The sequence below is a fragment of the Ranitomeya variabilis genome, chromosome 7 (assembly GCF_051348905.1).
Source record: "Ranitomeya variabilis isolate aRanVar5 chromosome 7, aRanVar5.hap1, whole genome shotgun sequence".
Lineage (NCBI taxonomy): Eukaryota > Metazoa > Chordata > Amphibia > Anura > Dendrobatidae > Ranitomeya > Ranitomeya variabilis.
Window position 1 is genome coordinate 4852331 of NC_135238.1, and position 14789 is coordinate 4867119.

Below are 14789 nucleotides of genomic sequence, written 5' to 3' on the forward strand. Positions count from 1 at the left end.
TGAAGCCGCGGCCAGCAGAGCGCCGCTTCTGCGCACGCGCGGCCAAAGGAAGATGGCTGCCCCCACCGATCACCAATGAAATAGTGCACATCGCGCTCTTTTAGCTCCCCTGTGCAGTGGATTCGGGACCTTGGGCATGCGCACACCACTACGCCACCAACGGAAAACTACGCAAGATCTGGGGGAAGACACCACGCCCTTTTGACCAGACCAGCCCGATTGACAGGCGAAAACGGCTACTTTGGTAACGTATTTTGGCAGCATAGGTGGGGAATCAGGGTCCACAAAATACACTGTTGTAATGCACAGCTCAGGCCCTATTTAACAGTATTTTTATCTCATACTGAAAAAACGAGGTGACAGGTGCCCTTTAATGACCTCACTAATAGCAGCAAGGCTGGAAGTTCCGGGATTTTTGTGCTTGGTATTCATACTTGGTACTAGAGATTAGTGAATATATTACTGTGGAATATAATTCTAATCAAATTTCACAAAAAAATACACATTTACCAAAATGCTGATTTTGTTTTGCAATTTGCCTCTGCATGGATTCAACAAAATGACCAGTCCGGTTCTGGCCTCAACCTCAGATCGCCACTGCTAACAGGAAATTCCCAAACATGTGAAAGGTTCTTGTGCATAAATGCACAGACTCTCCCTGGGCACCATCAAAGCCAAAAGTCCCGGTCTAAAGTGATAGACCCGGGAATTTCAGTGTGAGTGGCCGTGATCTGAAGATGTGGCGGCAGCGGATGGTGACTGTGAGTAGCGGAGGGGTCAGAGAAGTGAGTGGTGAGGATTCTCCTTATTTTTTACATCTTATGTTTATTATGTTGTGGGGTCTGGATTGATCATAAGGGGCATTCATTTAGTGGAGATAACTTCTCTGCGAATCATATTACCCAGAAAAATCCACATGAGCAGGGGAATTTGAATTTTGCCAAATCCACTCATCTACACTGGATAGTGAATAAATCCATGTTGTGCGAATGCTGTGTGTGGGTGGTGGACTGTGCTGTCGTGTTCCTACTCCTGAGGACACCAGTCACGTTATAACGTAATGGGAATAGTGTCAGGTAAACTACGTCCTGCCGTCTTCGGAACGATATTGTGCAGTTATGTGTCATAATGTGAATTGCCTCGTATTGTGATATGTTTAATTAGTTAGTATTGTGGAGAGCACTTCGGGTCCTTACGTGCAGAGGAAAATGGACGAGGAACCATGTGTGGGGAAGGTAATGGATCTCGGGTGTACTGAGGGACAGGACTGGGAATCTCTGGGGCTGACATGATCAGTGACCTCCAGGATAGTCCAGGAGGAACGGATAGAAATCCTGAACATGGACTGTATCAAGGAAACAAGAAACGAAGATCACTGTGCCCGATACTGCGTGTTACAATCTGATGAACTAAGAACTGTCAAGTAAACTTTTAAGCGTTGAAACGAACTTGGTTTCCCCTGATTCATGTGCCGCCGCTCCTGAACCTGAAGGCATGGAGGCGGCTGAGGCCTGCGGCCTACAAGTGAGTGTAATGCCCGCCACATGACAGCACACGTGAATTGGGACACAAATTTTCTGTAAAGTGCCAGGTGGCGACATGGAGCAGCAGCTCGTCCATGACTCCTGCCCTCCGGCACCTTACAGTTTTCTATTTTTCCATCATCAGCTGATCATTGACGTCTCCATCCCATGATTTCCAGAATTCCACCACTTTTCCTTCTTGGTGATGCAATTTCAATGTTGAGGAACATATAATCAATACTGATAGCGTCATAGCTCCAATTGTTTGTGTTGTCAAATTGAGCCCCCCGTCTAATGACCACAAAGGTGATGTACATGAGTACACCTATCCTCCCTATAAGAGTCACCAATACTGAGGCCGACAAGAACAATGAGTCTACATCACCTGAACCTTGCAGCTGCATGATCAGTTCCATCTTTACTTTTTCCAACTGTTTCTTCTCCATCTTGTCTCGGTAGGATACAAGTAGTAAATTACCGGCCCGTTCTGGAGCCCAGGGATGTGCGCCCAGGATGTGGAACTTCTCTCGATTGCTGCTGTCCTCCACGTCATCAATGACAATTGCCACATTCTGCTTCCCTGTAGACAGAAAAGGTCACAGATCCTAAAGGTAGGAGGCAGAAATGAATGTCCTCTGACTTAAAGAGGGATCCTTGGGGTAACATTTCTCTTTGCAGAGAGTGACATGTCAAGCTTGAGAAACCAAGGTGAGGAGACTTTTAAGCCTTGCAATGTCCCTTTGGGAAATTAAATATGTAAATTGTCTCTTCAGAGAGGAAGAAGATGAGAACTTTAGCGCCATCTATTGGCAGTAGCAATCCTAATTTCTCCCAGTGGTTCTCAGCCTGAACGGTCGCATCTTGGCACCATCCAGGTTGAAAACTATTTTCCCCAGACATGGATTAGGGCATGGAATAGAACGACGGAGAGGTGAGTGATATGGTTATATGGGTGTCTTATAGACGCTTCTCCATTACTAAGTCATGGGCTTTATGTCACTGGACAATGCAAAGGTGACATCAATCCCACAAATATGAACCCCAGTTGCCACCACTACAGGGCAAAGTGCCAGAATTGGCTCGTCTAATAGGGGTCCAAACATCTCTACTCACGAGAACTTACACAAAAAAATTGTGCAGTCCATTTGCTCCTGCTACCTTTGTGAAAATGAAAGATTTGAGGCTAAAGCAACGTCTCCTTGAAAAAAAATTTATATTTCATTTTCACGGCCCAGTATTCTAACATTTTGTGAATTCAACATGCTCATCAGACCCCTACATGTATAATTTGAGGGGTGCTGTTTATAAAATGGGGTCACTTTGGGGGGATCTGCTGTTTTTGCTCCTTGTGGGTTCTACAAATATGACATGGCGTTTGCAAACTATTCCAGGCAAATTTGCACTGCAAAAATCAAATGGCGCTTCTTCCTCACAGTAGATTCCAACCATTGTGGAGTTTCAGTACGTCCATGAAACATTGAACAACACATACTCTTGTTACCCTTGTGAAAGTGAGAAATTTTTAGGCTAACGCGACATTTTTCTGAAAAAAATTGAATTTTTCATTTTCACGACCCAATGTTATAAAATTCTGCAAATCATCTGTTGATTTAGAATAGTTACTATACCCTCACATAAATGCCTTGAGGGGGCAGGTTCCAAAATGGAGTTAGTTATTTGGGGTTTCTCCTGTATTGGCACCTTAAGGGCTCTTCCAATGCGACATGGCATAGTATTAGAAACAGTAACGTAAACCAAAGTTAATGCCTTTAATTGACAATTTTAACCTTTCCATTGAGATGAGAGACTGTAGAGGAATGTATTTGTTATATTTTCAGGATGAGAACTGTACATCCTGAGCAATCTGGGTTTCTACATGTCACGAAGGTCCAAGCATATAAGACAGTATGATGCCAATGATATAAAAACTTTCTTCATTCTAATAAAGGTGGGCCATTTTTGTACCAGACTGTGTTCTGTGTACATTCTATCCCACAGGCCCAATATATATATTTTTTTATATTTACAGATCAGGAATTCAAGATATAGGCTGCGGAGAAGCTCCAAATGGCCATGACAGTTCTTGGTGCCGAAACCCGGGAGTCTGGACCAACAGAGCCCTGCCGTGTACTGGACCTTGTTGTTAACTACCACATTTGGGTTATCAACGTACTCACGAGAAAATGGACCCTTTAATCTATTTTGTAATTTATCTTGTCATCCATATGAAAATGAGAAATGTAGGGCAAAAGCAACATTTTTGTGGTAAGAAACATAGAATTTAATTTTTACAGCTCAATATTGTAAAATTTAGTGGCTCTACAGTAGATGAATTCCTTGAGGGGTTTAACTTCCAAAATGGCCTCGCTATTGGGGAACATGGTGTCTGCAATCTGTTAAGCAAAATTAGTGTTTCAAAAGTCAAATAGCGCTCCTTCGTTTCTGAGCCCTGCCGTATGCCCTAACAGTAGTCTCCGACCACTTATGGGATATAAATATATTCAGGAGAAATTTCACAACAAATCCTCTTGAAATTGAAAAATGTGAGACTAAAGCAGCATTGTATCTAAAAACGTGTAATTTGTAATTTCTTTCTTCCAGTTTGCCTTAATTCATATGAAGCACCCAAAGGGTTAACATACTTCATGAATTCTGTTTGGAATTCTCTGAGGGGTGCAGATTTTTTAAATGTCTTCTCGTTTGCTACTTTTATGACATATAGGCTTCTCAAAGTCTTTCTAAAGTGAAGTGGTGCCTGAAAATACTGGTTTTGTAAATTTCATTAAAAATATTAAAATAAAGCAAAAAACCCACATTTTTTTTTAAGAATGATGCTGATGTAAAATAAACACGTGGCAAGTGTTATTTGTTAAATATTTTGTGTGATATAGCTATCTATTTTAAGGGCACAAAAAAATCAAGGTTTTCTACATTTTTATCAAGTATTAGGTATTTTCATAAATAAATATAATATTGATCTGAGTTAGGACTGTCACTAAGTACAATAAGTCACGACATTATAATCTCAGGATCGCCTGGATAGGTTGAAGCTCCAGAGTTATTACATGTTCAGGAAGGTGAAGACTCGCTTTGTCGGGAAGACGTTAAAGAACAACCTGACATACAGTACTGGGCAAAAGTTTTAGGGAGGTGTGGAAAAACAATGTTGCAAAGTATCAATGCCTTCAAAATGATAGGGTCTCACTCGGATTTTCGGTGTGTTTTCACCGAGTGCACTTGTACCTGTGATAATATATGGGTCTGTTCACATGTCCGTGATTTTTTTTGTGGACCAACTGGTTCATGCAAAATCACAGAGACATGTGTGATGTTGGATCAAACTCAATGAAAGTCTAAGGATCCGTGGTAAAATTGGACAGAACTGAGCTGACCAGAGCTGACCACTCGTCATGGACTGCTACATAAGAGAAGGAGAAAATGTACTTTCCATCAGAGAAAAACTGATGAATCTCGAAACAAAGTCTGATAAAAAAAACTGATGAATCGCTGTCGGCCCCAACACATAGGATCATTGTTCTCTCTGATCTCGGTAATTTAACCCCTCATATGCCGCTGTTACAGGGAATATGTCATAAAAAAATAATTTCAGCAATTGAAAAAATTCGAAAAAATGTAAAATAATGTTTTATTACATTTTTTAAATATTTACATGGTATAAAATATGAAAAGTCATTTAACAAGTTTTGTTATTTTTCAATTTGAAACACTAGGGGATCAGCTCCTGCTATTTGCCATGAAAACCTACTGCACTGCAAGCTTGCCTTATGACTGCTGTAAATGTGGGCGGGATCAGCTGATGTCTCCTCCCATATTGGGCACTTGCCAGAGGATAATGGAAGAATGGAAGTTTAGGATCACGGGGCAGAGACATTCTACTGGTGAATACAATGTAATACTGAGATGTGGACAGTGTCTCCGAGGACGTCCGGCAGTGACGATTCTTACTTTCCTAGTACCTGTGGTGAAAATTGGAATGGCGCCGCTCCCTGCAGCGCATTATAAACCTGCAGTGAATAAATGCACTTCCTCCATTTTTCTTGGTGGGTATGATGTGTGGGGTCTCGGACAGCCTCCATTTTCTTGGGGGGTCTGGTGTGTTGGGTTCTCACTTATTTACAGAGTTCTTTGTATAGTACAAATGACCCGTCACGATTCTCCAGGTCAGTGTGATTACGACGATATCAAACTTGTAGGGATTTTTTTATTTTAATGTTGAGTAAAAAAATCTAAAGTTTAAAAAAAATAACATTTGTTTTATGGCGCCACTTTTTGAGACCCGTAAGGTTTTTATTTTTCCATCTTGTTATTTGAGCGCTGACATTTTTACGTATACTTTTTTTCGGTACATGCAATGTTTTCATTGCAATTTTTAACAGGTTTACTAACAGAAAGAAACACAATTCTGGCATTTTGGTTATCTTTCTGTTCGTGGCACTTACCACATGGGTTAGTTATGTAATGTTATACTTTGATAGACCGGACTGTTAACATTGCGTCTATATTAACTATGTTTATTTTTCATATGTATTTTTAACGCAGGAGAAGTCGAGTGATTCAAGTTTATTTTTACATTAGTTTTTATTTGTTTATTTTTTCTTATTTTTTTGGACTCTCAGAGGATTTGAACCTCATCCTTGAATTTGTTTCACTTGACTTCATCCAGCAGCGAGAACAGGTCGGGCAGCCTGACATTGTACTACTAGTACCAGGCTGCCCGGCCTGCTCTCACCGCTAGAAGAAGACCCTTACGGATGCCACAATACCAAAGTATGAGTTTTCTCTTACAGGGTTAATCTCTCCCCCCCCAAATCACTATGATATATGAAAAGATGCAGATTATGAATTTGACATTTTTATCTTATTACTTACTGGCATTTTCCCAAAAGAAAACCTGCGCATGTTCGGTGAGCGATCTGCTAATGCACACCCAGGACTCCTGCGCCCGGTGCTATCATGGAGAGGACCCCGGAGCTTCAGCCATGACTATGAGCCAATGCCAATCAGCACTGAGATAGAACTGACGGATTTGGAATCGGGGTATTTCATTTATGCAGCCGCTTTGGAGGGGTTACATTATGACAGACTCCCCTTAAAGAAGGCAAATCAGTCAGTGTCACATATAGTTACTTAGTTATATAGGTTAAAAAAGACCCCGGTCCGCCATGTTCTCCTGTCTCCACCAGCTCTATATCCTCTATCATAGATTATTTATTAGACATAATGCCACCTGTCCTCAGAAAAGCCTCCGTCACTTCAGTGCCGTGTCGACCATTACTCCTTTTCGTGGTCGGCAACTGTAAAGATCCCTTTCCTATTTAGTGTAACCCGCTTTATACAGTTACCTTTTTCCTTTTTTATGTGTTGCTGAACTTGTTTGTTATATTGGTATTTGGACCTATTATTTTCCTTACTACATGCAGGTGCCCAGTGTTTTTCTAAAGATTTCCTTTAAAGAGTAGCTAAACTTTTAACAAATATTTTATATTTCTAAACTTGTTCATCTTGTGACTTACCGAGCATAGAACAAAGGGTCTCCAGCTGCAGATCGTTCTGTATAGTGGTCACTGTGCTCCTCTCCATCTTCTGGGTTTGGTAGAGGATCCCGAATGTGCATTTCCTGACTTCTTGTATGAACTCCCTGACTGTGTCTTTAGAGATACGGAAGTTTTGGACAAGACTAATGTGAGGGCGGAAATCCTCAGATCTGAGCACCTGCACCAGCCAGGAGTAGTCACTGTCACTGGATCGGGAGAAGATTCCCACTCGGTGTCTTTTCATCACCTGATAACAGGAGAAGCACACGAGGTTCAATATGATGAGATCTCAGGAGCAGTCACAAGTACTGGGAGTGGAATCAGGACTGAGAACAATATCCTGGAGGAGATAAGGAGGAGGAGTAGCTGAATATGAGGATGAAGAGTAGTTGGAGATTAGGAGGAGGAGTAGCAGGGGATGAGGAAAAGGAGTAGCAGGGGATGAGGAAAAGGAGTAGCTGGAGATGAGGAGTAGGAGTAGCTGGAGAAGAGGACAAGGAGTAGCTTGAGATTAGGAGTAGAAGTAGCAGGAGATCAGAAGATGCAGAGTAAGAATAGCTGGGCATAAGGAGGAGGAACAGATGAAGAGCAATAGCAGAAAATAAGGAAGAGTAGTAGCAGGAGATGATGAGGAGTAATATCAGCAGATGAGGTGGAGGAGTAGATGTAGATGAGGAGGAGTAGCAGGGGATAAGGAGGAGTAGCAGGGGAGAAGGAGCAGTGGAAGGGGAGAAGGAGCAGTAGCAGGAGATGAGGAAGAGAAGTAGGAGATGAGGAGTAGCAGGGGATAAGAAGGCGTAGCAGGGGATGAAGAAGAGGAGTAGCGGGAAATGAGGAGAAGCAGGGAATGAAGAGGAGGAGTAGAGTTGACCTTTATTATTACTGTTTGGCATTAAAGTGTTGACTCGTTAATGGAGATTCTAACTCTTAACATTCACCCCACAGTACAGAGGATAAGTGATAGACTTCGGGGGTGTTACCACTGTGACCCCCATTGATTGATAGAAAACCCAAACCCAGATCTCTTACCTGGGAGAAATGTTCACCGGCGTCACCTGCGGAGGAGACAGAGAAGATGAGACGACGCCTTCACAATCAGACCAAACTTTCTGCCATTTTATTTAAAAGAGGAAACTTAAAAATTAGACCCAACTGTGACCTTTAGTATCAGGATTTTGCATTTTCCACTTCTGCTGCCGATCGCGGTCTATTGTGACTGATTCTGTGGTTAATAAAATATTATTATAATAATATATATAATAATATTAGTCCAGAAAACAAATGATTTACAAACTGAAGTTTTATAGATAATGAATATTACTTTAGAGGGAAAAGAAAGGGAAAAAGGAATGAAGGGAGGAAAAAATGAAAAGAAGAAAAATGGAGGGAAGGAAGAGAGGAAAATAGGGAGCGATTGGGTATCAAAAAAGAAGGGGAGAGGAAGGAAAACCAAAGGGAGGATGGAACGAAATAAAGAAAAAGTAAAAGTTGTGGAAAGAAAGAAAGAAAGAAAGGAAGAAAGAAAGAAAGAAAGAAAGAAAGAAAGAAAGAAAGAAAGAAAGAAAGAAAGAAAGAAAGAAAGAAAGAAAGAAAGAGAAAGAAAGATAAGATGAGTGGGTGAAAGGAAGCGAGGACGGTAGTAAGAAGTATTAAAAGGAGGAAAACTGGAAGATTGAGAGGTAGAAAGAAAGGAAGGAAAAAAGAAAATGAAGAATTAGTAAGTGTGATGAAGAGAAGAAAGAAGGAAGGAAGTAATGAAAGGAGAAAAAATGGGTGGGGAAGAGGAAGATAGGCAGAACGGAACAGAGGAAAGAAGGAAGGAAGGAAGGAAGTAAAAAGGAATGATGGAAGAATGGAAGAAAGGAGAAAAAAGGGAAGCAGAGAAGGAGGAAAGAAGGAAAATTTAATAAAAGAGGGAAGAAAAATACGGAAAGAACAAAGAAAGGTTGAAGATAAGGAAGGAAGTAGAAAATGTCTATGATATGATGGGGGAAAAAGAGGAAAAAACACTGCTGAAAGGAAAAAGGAAGAAAAGTAAGATGTTCACGTAGTTATGACATTTCACCTGTCGTGTCACGGTATCTGGTGTTTTGCGGCTCCTGGTGATGGTGATCGCTGCTGATGAGTTTCCTGCCCATAGATTGTGTCCCTGAAATGACCACACATATAATGAAGATGGCGGCACTGTGCCATATTATATCACTTATACTATCAGGAATCACATCAATGATCACTGGTTTATGTGGAATCATTGATGTTGATTCTATCTTTACTTAAACTGGATCTGTGCCAGATTACACAATATAAATTGTATAAAACATAGATCTCTTAGACCAGCTGAGGCTGGGATACTGGATTGAAAATAGAACATATAACTTGGTTGCTGACATATTGTTGGATTACCTGCAAGATCATTTTCCCACATGATCAAGAGCTTTACATTGGTTATTACACTTATATGACAAATTTACTGACAATATGAAAGAATATGGGCTCTTGCATTAATGTGTCCAGGTAGCTGGAGCCTCAATGGGCTGAAAACTCTCCCAACATCGTGCTATTATATCCATGTCATGGTGGGAAAGTCAGTGCTTATTCCGGGCAGACATGTGGCTCAGTGGAGCGTTCTTCTGCTTTGGTCGTTACATTGATGATGTCAGTATATTATACGGGCCCCGATGTGATGACCAATCGATACATCTATAATCCTCATCACCTAAAATTCACAGTGGAAATATGGAAGCAAATCTTCTCTGTCTGAAAATGCCAAGTGATATCTACATTCTCACTACACAAAATGATTCCTGGTAATACTAAACTGTGGGCAGATTCACATCACCCAGGACACATGACAAAGCCGATCCAACAGGGAAATTTGCAGGAGAAAAATAAAGAGTGTGAGAAGACTGATGGAGCAGAGTTACACTGAATGGCACATAGAAAGTGGACTAAGAAGAGGTGCAGAGGTAGAAGAAAGGTGTGTCCTATGATGTTTTATTCTACGGCACATAATGACGTGGAAATCAATCAGATTAATAATAAAATATAATTTTTTTGTAAAAATAATAAATCAATTTGCGAAAAGATAGAATTATAGAAGATACACTACAATGAGATATAAAATGGCTCCTAGAACGGCACTGACCAAAGGACAGGAGCACGAGAACAGCACTGACCAATGGACAGGAGCCCGAGAACAGCACTGACCAAAGGACAGGAGCCTGGGAATTACACTGACCAAAGGACAGGAGCCGAGAATGGCACTGACCAAAGGACAAAAGTCGAGAATGGCACTGACCAAAGGGCAAGAGCCAAGAATGGCACTGACCAAAGGACAGGAGCCTGAGAATGACACTGACCAAAGGACAGGAGCCCGAGAATGGCACTGTTGTGAATTCTGTTTGTGGGCTCCCCCGGTGGTGTTTTATGGTATTGCCACTTATTTGCCTTCTTCTATCCTTGATCACCTGTTGCCACCCATTAGGGGAGTTTCCTATTTAAGGCTGCTTGGCTGCTGGTCCGATGCCGGCCAACAATGTATCAGTAGCATTCTGTTGCATTCTCCTGCCTCAAGATCCTGTTTAGCTAAGTTGAATTTTGTTTCTAGTTAATGCTATTTTTGTCCAGCTATTTGCAATGTGACTCTCTGTAGCTGGAAGCTCTCGTGGACTGAAATTGCCACTCCAGTGGCATGAGTTGTCACTGGAGTTTTAAAGTAATTTCAGGATGGTGTTTTTGAGTAGTGTTTTGAAGTTGACCGTGAAGTGACTCTTTCCTGTACTTCTGCTATCTAGTAAGCGGACCTCACTGTGCTAAATCTGCTGTTATCCTACGTATGTCTTTTCCTCTGAACTCACCGTCAATATCTGTGGGGGGCTGCTATCTCCTTTTGGGGTTCATCTCTGGAGGTAAGGCAGGCCTGTATATTCCTCTGATAGGGGTAGTTAGATCTCCGGCTGGCGCGTGGTGTCTAGGGCATCGTAGGAAACACTCCCCGGCTACTTCCAGTGTCGTGTCAGGTTCAGGTCACGGTCACTTTAGTTCCCATCACCCGAGAGCTAGTCCGTTGTTATTTTGATTTCCCTGCCATTGGGAAAATCATAACAGTTTGGCCGGCCCACATGTGTTAAAACTATGCACTAAAGCAGGAAAGGATATGAAAAGGTTTTTTTTTTTCCTTCTGTGTTTGGAAAGTGCACCTTAGTGCTCATTTGTACTCCTTGCTTAAACTGCAGTCTTCAGCCTTTTTTTTTCCTCTCCTCTTAATCTCTGAATGGCTTTGGTTACACCTGTTTGAATCATGGATCCACAGAGTTTGGTTGCAGGTCTGAATAACCTGGCTACAAAGGTCCAGAACTTACAAGATTTTGTTATACGTGCTCCAATGTCTGAACCTAAGATCCCTATGCCTGAATTTTTTACCGGAGACAGATCCCGTTTTTTGAATTTCAGAGAGAATTGTAAATTGTTTTTGTCTCTGAAATCTCACTCTGCTGGTGATCCTGCGCAACAGGTTAAAATTGTTATTTCTCTATTGCGGGGTGACCCACAAAGTTGGGCATTTGCATTGTCGCCAGGGGATCCTGCGTTATTAAATGTAGATGCGTTTTTTCTGGCTTTGGGGTTGCTTTATGAAGAACCTAATTTAGAGATTTTGGCTGAGAAAGCCTTGATAGCTCTTTCCCAAGGGCAAGATGAAGCTGAGATATACTGCCAGAAATTTCGTAAATGGTCGGTGCTTACTAAATGGAATGAGTGCGCTCTAGCAGCTAATTTCAGAGAAGGTCTCTCTGATGCCGTGAAGGATGTCATGGTGGGGTTCCCTGTGCCTACAGGTCTGAATGATGCCATGAAATTGGCTATCCAGATTGATCGGCGTTTACGGGAGCGCAAATCTGTGCACCATATGGCGGTATCTTCTGAGCAAAAATCTGTGCACCATATGGCGGTATCTTTTGAGCAAAAACCTGTGCACCATATGGCGGTATCTTCTGAGCAAAAACCTGTGCACCATATGGCGGTATCTTCTGAGCAAAAACCTGTGCATCATTTGGCGGTGACCTCTGAAAAGGCACCAGAGCATATGCAATGCGATAGTGTATTGTCTAGAGGCGAACGACAGAATTACAGGCGCAAAAATGGGTTGTGCTTCTATTGTGGAGATCCAGCTCATGTTATATCAGCATGCTCTAAACGCATAAAGAAGGTTGATAAAAAGGTTGATAAATCTTTTTCTATGGGTACCTTGCAGTCTAAATTTCTTTTGTCCGTGACATTGATTTGTACTTTATCATCTGTTACTGTGGATGCTTATGTGGATTCTGGCGCCGCTCTGAGTCTCATGGATTGGTCCTTTGCCAAGCGTTGTGGGTTTGATTTAGAGCCTCTGGAGGTTTCTATTCCCTTAAAGGGTATTGATTCTACACCTTTGGCTAGCAATAAACCACAATATTGGACACAAGTGACTATGCATCTTTCCCCAGACCATCAGGAGATTATTCGTTTCCTTGTGTTATATAATCTACATGACGTATTAGTACTTGGATTACCATGGTTACAAATTCATAATCCAGTCTTGGACTGGAGATCAATGTCTGTGCTGAGCTGGGGATGTCAGGGGATTCATGGGGATGCACCTTTGGTTCCCATTTCTTCATCTACTCCCTCTGAGATCCCAGCATTTCTGTCAGATTTTTATGATGTCTTTCAGGAGCCTAAAACTGATTCTCTCCCTCCTCACAGAGAGTGTGACTGCGCTATTGAGTTGATTCCCGGTAGTAAATTTCCTAAGGGTCGCTTGTTTAATTTGTCTGTACCTGAACATACTGCTATGCGGGAGTATATCAGAGAATCTTTGGAAAAGGGTCATATTCGCCCCTCTTTGTCTCCATTGGGGGCAGGGTTTTTCTTTGTGGGTAAAAAGGATGGTTCATTGAGACCTTGTATCGACTATCGACTTCTGAATAAGATTACAGTTAAATACCAGTATCCGTTACCTTTACTGACTGATCTGTTTGCTCGCATAAAGGGGGCGAAGTGGTTCACTAAGATCGATCTACGTGGTGCGTATAATTTGGTGCGGATTAAGCAGGGGGATGAGTGGAAGACCGCATTTAATACGCCTGAAGGCCATTTTGAGTATTTGGTAATGCCTTTCGGTCTCGCGAATGCCCCTTCCGTTTTTCAGTCCTTTATGCACGATATTTTCCGTGAATATCTGGATAAATTTATGATTGTGTATTTGGATGATATTTTGATTTTTTCGGAGGACTGGGAATCTCATGTTCAACAGGTCAGGAGAGTTTTTCAGGTTTTACGAGCTAATTCTCTATTTGTGAAGGGCTCAAAGTGTATTTTTGGGGTTCAGAGAATTTCCTTTCTGGGATATATTTTTTCCCCTTCATCTATGGAGATGGACCCTGTTAAGGTTCAGGCTATTTGTGATTGGATACAACCTACTTCTCTAAAGAGTCTTCAGAAATTCTTGGGATTTGCTAATTTCTATCGCCGATTCATAGCGGGTTTTTCTGCCATTGCTAAACCTTTGACTGATTTGACCAAGAAGGGTGCTGATGTTGCTAATTGGTCCTCTGCGGCTGTGGAGGCCTTTCGGGAGCTTAAGCGCCGCTTTTCTTCCGCTCCTGTGTTGCGCCAGCCTGATGTTTCGCTCCCGTTCCAGGTTGAAGTAGATGCTTCCGAGATCGGAGCAGGTGCAGTTTTGTCGCAGAAAGGTCCTGACTGCTCAGTGATGAGACCATGTGCGTTTTTCTCTCTAAAGTTTTCGCCCGCTGAGCGGAATTATGATGTTGGAAATCGGGAGCTCTTGGCCATGAAGTGGGCATTTGAGGAGTGGCGTCATTGGCTTGAGGGTGCTAGACACCAGGTGGTGGTCTTGACTGACCACAAAAATCTAATTTATCTTGAGTCAGCCAGGCGTCTGAATCCTAGACAGGCGCGCTGGTCGTTGTTTTTCTCTCGATTTAACTTTGTGGTCTCATATCTGCCTGGGTCTAAGAATGTGAGGGCGGATGCCCTCTCTAGGAGTTTTGAGCCTGATTCGCCTGGTGATTCCGAACCTACTGGCATCCTGAAGGATGGGGTGATATTGTCAGCTGTCTCCCCAGACCTGCGGCGCTCTTTGCAGGAGTTTCAGGTGGATAGGCCTGATCGCTGTCCGCCTGGTAGACTGTTTGTCCCTGATGACTGGACCAGTAGAGTTATTTCGGAGGTTCACTCTTCCGCGTTGGCAGGTCATCCTGGAATTTTTGGCACCAGGGATCTGGTGTCTAGGTCCTTCTGGTGGCCTTCCTTGTCTCGAGATGTACGTATTTTTGTGCAGTCTTGTGATGTTTGTGCTCGGGCTAAGCCCTGCTGTTCCCGGGCCAGCGGGTTGTTGTTGCCCTTGCCTATTCCTAAGAGGCCTTGGACGCACATCTCTATGGACTTTATTTCTGACCTTCCTGTTTCTCGTAGGATGTCCGTCATCTGGGTGGTGTGTGACCGTTTTTCCAAGATGGTTCACTTGGTACCTTTGCCCAAATTGCCCTCCTCCTCTGAGCTGGTCCCTCTATTTTTTCAGAATGTTGTGCGTTTGCATGGTATTCCTGAGAATATAGTGTCTGACAGGGGTACTCAGTTTGTGTCTAGATTTTGGCGGGCGTTCTGTGCCAGGATGGGCATCGACTTGTCTTTTTCATCTGCATTCCATCCT

General features: G+C 42.4%; 1 protein-coding gene across 5 annotated transcripts in view; it reads right to left on the minus strand.

Moving 5' to 3' along the window:
• The window catches only part of LOC143785059 (uncharacterized), a 37595-nt gene that overhangs the window by 9259 nt on the left and 13547 nt on the right, over positions 1 to 14789 (minus strand). For 3 of the 5 annotated variants that reach the window (XM_077273725.1, XM_077273726.1, XM_077273723.1), the window contains 5 exons: positions 9144 to 9227; positions 8238 to 8300; positions 8108 to 8133; positions 7058 to 7325; positions 1909 to 2103 (listed from right to left, as the gene is read on the minus strand). In XM_077273725.1, the coding sequence (XP_077129840.1) occupies positions 1909 to 2103; positions 7058 to 7325; positions 8108 to 8133; positions 8238 to 8300; positions 9144 to 9227 (636 nt within the window). Of the gene's footprint in view, positions 1 to 1908; positions 2104 to 7057; positions 7326 to 8107; positions 8134 to 8231; positions 8301 to 9143; positions 9228 to 14789 lie in introns of all 5 variants that reach the window. The other 2 variants (XM_077273722.1, XM_077273727.1) reach the window with 2 other exon arrangements.